The sequence below is a fragment of the Nannospalax galili genome, unplaced genomic scaffold (genome assembly GCF_000622305.1).
Source record: "Nannospalax galili isolate Female #2095 unplaced genomic scaffold, S.galili_v1.0 scaffold323, whole genome shotgun sequence".
NCBI classification, from domain to species: Eukaryota; Metazoa; Chordata; class Mammalia; order Rodentia; family Spalacidae; genus Nannospalax; species Nannospalax galili.
The window spans coordinates 6201-14012 of record NW_008350329.1 but is presented as its reverse complement, the minus strand read 5'-3'; the positions used below and the strand labels follow the sequence as shown (position 1 = coordinate 14012).

The 7812-nt window shown below is 37.8% G+C and overlaps 1 gene segment (V, D, J or C); it reads left to right on the top strand.

The window, feature by feature from the left end:
* The window catches only part of LOC108491526, an 8884-nt gene extending 1970 nt beyond the window's left edge, over positions 1-6914 (top strand). Inside the window, 1 exon segment of the V gene segment in view lies at positions 6869-6914. Within this exon segment, the coding sequence occupies positions 6869-6914 (46 nt within the window).
* Positions 6915-7812: the final 898 nt, after the last annotated feature.

Genomic DNA, 7812 nt, shown 5'->3' with positions numbered 1-7812 from the left:
GAGAAACAATTTGCCTAAACAACTTTTTATATGGACTTAAGCCTAACGTCTGGGATGTGTAATCCCTTGAACACTTAAAGAAATATACTCATGACTTACTCTTTGGTTATATTTTCCTTTTGGGAGTTTAAGACCATACAGTTGGCCCAAGTAAATCAATTTATTTTTACACTTAAGGTCGTTTGAGGATCTGTTCCTCAGGGGTCACATGGGCTTGGGAGGAGCTCCTGGCTCCTTTCTCTTACAAGTTTCATCTATGTGAAGATAAGTCAAAGGTCTTGCTCAACCATGGCTGGCTTCACCTGGAAGCATGGAGGAGATGTTTCCTGAGTTCATTTTTAACATATACAAAGTATTAAAGTCAAATGTATTTATAGATACACACACATGTATATATTGCATAACTTTAAAATCAGGTTAAATATTTATGTCTTTAAATATTTATCGTTTCTTTATGGTGGAAACTTTCAAATCCTTTCTTTTATTTTTCAGCTAGAAATGAAAAGCTCCCAAACATTTTATAAGGAGTAATGATTCCTGGGACAGAAGGGTGTTCAACTGATCCAGCTACCTGCGACTAATACAAGGAGACCAATGATGTGTGTTCCTCAGCTGGGCTGGGCTTTTGATGACTTAAAAGCCATTTAAGTCATCTATGCTTAGGTAAGTAACCCCTTACATATATTCCAGTAACCTCAGTAATATCACTGACACACTAAGCTATACTTAGGCAAAATCATTTCTTTGCTCTCTTGTTGACTCCCTTTCTGGTATAAATAGAGGTTTGTTCCAAACTGGGCAGGAAAAGTCGCACATTTAAAAAAATTCTAATTGATACATAATAAACACATAGCATTAGACACAACAAAATCTTTATACATGTCTGCATTATGTAAGGGACAATTCAAAGCAATTACTGTTAGCGGTTGGTAGGGCACAGAATATGGAACATTCTGACAGACAAGCAGGCTCAAGTTTCAGGAGCAGAGGAGCCTGAAGGCTGCTGATAGCTGTTGATGCAGAGACATCCACAAAACAAACAAACAAACAAGCAAACAAACAAACCAATTAACCAACCAAACAGACAAACAAAAAACAACAACAACAAAAAAGACCTTCCCCAGTCAATATCCTGGCTAAAGGAAATTGACTAACATAGTTCCATCATGGAACAGGAGGCATCCTGCAAAGGTTATTGTGGCAACCAGGAACAGACCAAAACTTTCTTAGGAGTTTGGATACCTCTACAGACAGAGACCTGCAGATCTGCTTGTCAACTTTTAGCAACATTTGGTGAGTTCAGGATTCTTCCTCCTCCTAGGTTTGACAGCCAGCTTTTTCTGGATTGGTCTTATTTTATTTCACCTCATTTGCATATTCAGCCAATCAGGGCCATCTGCCAGCTAGCATTGCGGAAAATGGATTCTTCTTGCCTGCAGAGATAGAAGCACTGCAGCAGTTGATGGATGAAAAAAGGAAGATGTTGGAGTCAAGTTCCTGGCAAGTACCAGATGCTCCTTCTCTCTTCATAGGAAGGCGCCTGAAAACCCCAACTTTGAGCTTCCAGTCATCTGACACTTCAGAGAATGAAGATTCCATTCAAGACTCACCCGTGACAGATGGGTTGGAAACTTCCCACACTTGAGAATTCTGCTCTGAGCAGGGAACTTACTTGAGCCAGGTTCAGGAAAACACCAGGGTTTACATCAGAGAGACTTTTTCTTGCCTCAGATTCCAAGGCACCACACTTGACCGGGTTGCAGAAAGGAAATTTTCCCTGCAGCTGCTTCCAGCCTCCAAGACCCACAACTTCTAAGACCAATGGCTGCTGACATCCACTGGCAGCTTTAGAGACCTGTTGGTCCAGGATGCAGATTCTTTGTTGTGCACTTTTGAGAGCTGTAACATTATTTCTCAGAAGTGTAGTGACTTTCAGTTAGCATCCTGCTGCTAACAAGAATTCAAATCTGTTTCATTTTTATCGTGCATGGAAATGTATTTAACATTATTTTGTTTAAAATTTTAGTATCAAATTAAACTAGCAATAAAGTGCCTCCAGTTCATTGAAAGAAAGTGAGACAAGAACCTGAATGGATAACAGAGGCTGTCACTACCAACTGTGTCATTACCATATCTATCTCCCTAAAAATCATCATTTCTTTATGGTGATACTTCCAAAGCGTGTGAATGTGGCAATATGTGATACAGATACTAGATATGGAGGATTCTTTCAACCTCCTATACCACTTAATGTGTGCCTCCCACAGAGGTTATGAAATGCTGAACCATATGGTCCTTCTACCTATCTGGGAAGTCTAAGGGAAAAGATGCTTGTTCTACTTTACTTTCAATTGTTGTGATAAAACACAATGACCAAAACCAACTTGGGGAGGAAAGGGCTTATTTGACGCACATTCCCTGGGTCACAGTTCATCACTGAAGGAGCCCAAGGTAAAACTCAGGGCAGGAACCCTGAGGTAGGACCTAGAGCACAGGCCATGGAAGATAGCTGCTTACTGGTTTGCTCTCCTGGCCCCGAGCTCAACCTGCTTTCTGACACAATACAGGACCACCTGCCCATGGGTGGCACCACCAACTGCTGGATGGACTCTCCCATATCACTCAACAATACAGATAATGCCCCACAGTCATGGCCACAGGTAAGTCCAATGGAGGAAATTCACCAGTTGAGGTTCCCTCTATACAGGTGTGTCAAGTTGACAATTAAAGGTATCCAGCACAATGGTGATGCGTATAGCACATCACAGGAGAGGCTCAGTCTTCCGTCTTCTATACACTTACCACTGGTTTTGATGGATGTTAGAGTCTTCTCTCCTTCTGTCTTCAATTTTCAGAGAAGATCATCACTGGGCAACTCTCCAAGAAACCAGAGGATGAAAAAAGTAAATGGAAACCAGGTTTCCAGAATTATGCTGATTCCTGGGAACTGGCAACAGATAGACCAATATAATCAATACTTCCCAATTGTTAGACTTCTGGCACTTAAAGGACCTAGAATACACATGAGAGTGTTTCTAAATACTACTAGCAAATGTGGAATATAGCAAGAAAGCTTTGTTGTTGTATGTTAAATTGAAAATTTCAAAATCATATGAATTATTTATAGCGATCATTCTAGAAACAATTAGGTAAAATGTTCTCTGACACACACATAAATACAGAATACAACAGGCATCCAAGTAACATCCTTTTTCCTTTATATGGAAAAGTTTGCTAGTTGGACTTTATCAGCCAGGAGTATCTGCAATGTCACTGAGAGCAAGTTACCAATCTAAAAGGCAGATTCACATTACACCTGTTGTTAGAATGTGTATCTAGATAATAGCTTGGGGATAATAGCTTGGAGACTTTTTACATGGTTAGAGGTGCTGTTGGGTTAGTCTTGGAAACTTCAGGGGATGAGGTCTTGTTAGAGTAAGTAGGTCACTGAGGAAGGGCCTTGAAAGGTTTATATTAGAACCCCAGCCCCTTTCATTTCTCTCTTTACTTAAGCCCCATTGGCATGAGCAGATTTTTTTCTAACAAGCACTCCCTAACCTGACATTTTGTGTCATAACAGGCCCTAGGAAAAGAGGTCAAGGAACTAATTGCTAAAACCTAAAACATCTGAAACCACAAAATACTGCTTTTTTATGTTTCTTTTCCTTTGGCTTTTGTTTTGTATTTTGGTCTAAAGGTTTTTTTTCACAGCAATGGAAAGTCAACAGACTGTGATGGTTAATATTAGTTGTCAATTTGACTGGATTAAGAACTTCCTAGATTAATACAGCTCATCTCAGAGTGGGTCCATTAAGATCTTTCAATTGATGATTAGATATTTATGGCACTGACATGAGTAAAGGATTCATGCTTTAATTCTCAATATGAAGGCATCATTGGACAAGCCTTCTGGCCTTGCTGGGTCATTGTTTCCCACCACTGTGATTCTGTTCTTGAGAGTGATATCTTGGCCGAGCTGCATGCTGTGGTCTCTCTACCATTTGTCTCTCATTAGGTGAACAGCATCCGCCACACATGTACTTCCACCATCTTGATGCTCTATGTCACTATGTACTCAGAATCAGGGGAGGAAAAGAGTATGGACTGAAATCTCTACAATGGTGAGCCAAATACAACTTTCCTTTCCATGAGTTGTTTCTAACATTTATTTTGTCACAGTGATATAAAACTACCTAAAATACAAACATACTGAGTGATCATCTGCAGAGTAACACTATCAAGATTAAGAAGTTATGTTAAACAGATGGTTATTTGACCAAGGAGATCTTTGAAAAATATTCATTTAAATGAACATGACTTCTGCCAATGAAAGGATTGTAGTTTTGAATATTAGATGAAGCAATGTTTTCAAAGTATTTGAAAACAAATAAAGATAGGAAAAAATTAAAACTTTGTGGGCCAGTGTTGGATAGTTTAGTTTAGGACTTTGGATTTGCTTATGAAATCTGATCAAAGGATGTTGTACATTGGCCTAGGAAGTTTCTGCTTTTTACCTTATTTACAGACAAATTAATGTGAACAGGCGGTCAACATGCTTAGTGACTGGAGCTCAGCCCTCAAATGTCCCTTGTCTCAATCATCAAAGTCCTTTCTGTCATGAGCATCTGAAACTAGGAATATAAAGATGTAGTGTGATGAGTCACTGTGTTTTGAAGGGATGGTTTCCGATATTGATTGCTAACATGCTGGATAACAGAAAAGAGAACATCCACATATGTAGATATATGTTTATTAAAATGGAAGCCTAACTATGAATATTTAGGAAACCCGAATAAAAAGTTAGGAAACACAGAATAAATAGATTGTAAAAACTACGTGAATGAACAGAAAAAATGTAGCACATTTATGGTTACATATAAGAGGAGCAAACATTAGTACTAAGATTATATTATAACAGTACTTAAAAGAGCAATGAGAATGAAAATTTGCACACACATGTGGCTCTCTATATAGACATATGATAGAGATACAGTAAATCATTAAGTTCACAGTTAATAAATGAACATAATGTGTTTATAAATGTATCATTTAACTTCTCATTCCTGATGCAAAACACCTGACAAAAGCAGTTTAAGGAGATAAGGATTTGTTGTTGCAAAATTTGAGAGTATAATCTATCATAATGGAAGCTTCTAGTATGGGGGCTAGAGAGTAAAGCAGCTGGTCACCATGTAGTCAAAAAGCAAAGAGAGTTAGGTGCAGGTACTCTATGGTTTTCTCCTTATTTTTTCAGTCCAGGATCCAATCTTCTGTCTGGTGCTGTTCAGATCCAAGTTGGATCTTCGCATCTGTTCAACCTCTCTGGAAATGCCCTCACAGACCTGTCCAGGGGTTTGTCTCCTGGATGACTCTAAATCCTCTCAAGTTGGCAATGAAGAGCAACTGTCGTAAGATGTAGATAAAGTATATTAAATAGATATTTATAATGTACACATATATGTATTATCTAGTAAATGCACATATTCATATATTTGTGTTGCTTAAACATATAGTCATGTGTTTATGCCCACACAAATATAAATATCCTATGTATTTATTATACATAGGTGTGTGTGTGTGTGCACATATAAGGCACAGGCATTTGATCTATATTATCATATTGCCAAGGAAATGTAAGTTAGACTTTCAGATCTCTTATTAAATCCTGTGAGAGCCTCTAATTAGAGAAAATGCCCTCTAGTCTCAGGAATTGTTTGGAATAAAGAGGAGAGATTTAATTCAGCATGAGTTTCAGCCAGCCAGCTTGTAGCTGGAGAATGTCCTGGGGTGGATAGTGAAACCTCACTTCTCAACCAATAGAAATACTCCACTTATGAAAAGCCTGCATTTTTTTTTTTCCTGTGACAGGAATAACCCTCAATGTGTCTTTAATCTCACTGAGCGCAGTTTGGTTTGGATGGTGTGAGTTGACAAACATACAGGAGGATCTACAGAATGTGTGATCCTGTCATGGTCTGTACCTAACAGTCATTGTGTAATGAAAATTATATCCAAGACAGTTGTCCAAAACACAGTAATAATAGCAGCCTGCCAGCTTTGTAGACCCTGACAAACAGCATCAGGAAACACAGAGAAATTCAGTGGAGTTCACTTGAATGAGACATACCTTAATAAGACTTTCACTCCTGGAGACAGATGTGGTTATCATGGCAATCTTATTGCTAACTCTTATAAATCAGTGCCCAGTGTACTATGAACAAATATGGACTGTTGGATTGTTATAGTAAAAGAGACAGATAACTTTCAGTATTAGAGGTATGATGAATTTGTGTAAGAGAATACAATGATATTTGAAAGATGTTTTTGACCAAGAATGGTTTTTAACATGTTCCTTAGTAATTCAGGGAAACAGATAGGAAGATGCTTAAAGATTTAATTGGAGTTAGAAACTTAAAATTTTAATTTTACTTTTCCATAAAAGTTATTTAATAATCTTATAGTTTTATGTTACTATTACCAAAGTGGCAATACTCTTAGAAGTTCAAACACCTTAAAGAATATTTTGTAAAATAGTGTTTTCCAGAATAGATAAAAGAATTCATAACAGGTTTCTAGAATATATATTAAGGGTGCTATTGTTTTGGAGTTCCTATAACAAAAAACTATGGATTCATAGCCAAATCCAGAAGAAATTTGTGTTTTCACAGCTCTACATGATGGAAACTTGAAATTAATAACAACATGAATCTGACCCAACATCCTTTCCTTTAGCAGCTATTTTAATGTTGATATTAGAAAATATAAGCCAGGTTGCAGGTTACATTGATACATGAGAAGAGTGGACCCTGTTCTTTCTATTGTACTCAAAGGAATCTAGTGTGAACTGTGCTCATGGGTGTGTCTGTCCCACATACAGACCAGGAGAAAAACTAGTTCTTAGAAGAAGATGCTAACAATTTTGACAATTCCAGATTCTACATGTGAAGTAAAAATTAGAGGGCTTCTCTTTAAACACCACTCAATGGACTGGAGAGATCACTTAGAGATTAAGAGCATGTGCTTCTTCTCCAGAGGACCTGAGTTCAATTCCCAGCAGCCACATCAGATGAGTACAACTACCTGTAACTCTAACTCCTGGGAGATCAGACATCTCTGGCTTCTGTTGGCATGAATGCCCATGTGCACATACCCCCACAGAGAGAAACACATATTCACAAGAATGAAAATAAATAGAAAAAAAACCTAAAAAAAAACCACTACTCAAAACCAAATTGGACATACAGATTCAGTAAGTATACCAGAATACTTTCTAGATTTTATGAATTTTATCCTTGACTATAAATATTACTGCTTATTTCATATTTATGTTCCAAATGATAAAATTCTCTGCTCCTCCCACCCCTTTTCCTTAGAAATGCTCCTAGGACTAACTGTAAGGGACAAGGTTTTACTCCTTCTAACATTCTAATATCCCCTAGCAATCAAGGTGGCAAAAATCAATATGAGATTCCTAATAGCTCAAGCCCGTTCTATCTTTGGATAAAACTCTTGAGCTCTAATACAATTGGGTATAGATGTCCTACTCTATAGTTATAGTTGTTTCCATCACATCCCATAAACTGACCAACACACACCTGCATAAACTTTGGGTCTCTGATATGATCTTAGCATGGCAGGGCCTTGAGTAATGTTCCTCGTCGCATACATCCTGAAGTCATTCTGCTTTTTGCTGTAAGAACTTCAATTTTTCTACAAATGTAGAAGACATTTTACTTCTCTTTACTCTTAGAGTGGGCTTTAATACTTCCTTGACCTTTCTCACACAGCTGGACTCACCAGGGGATTTGCATA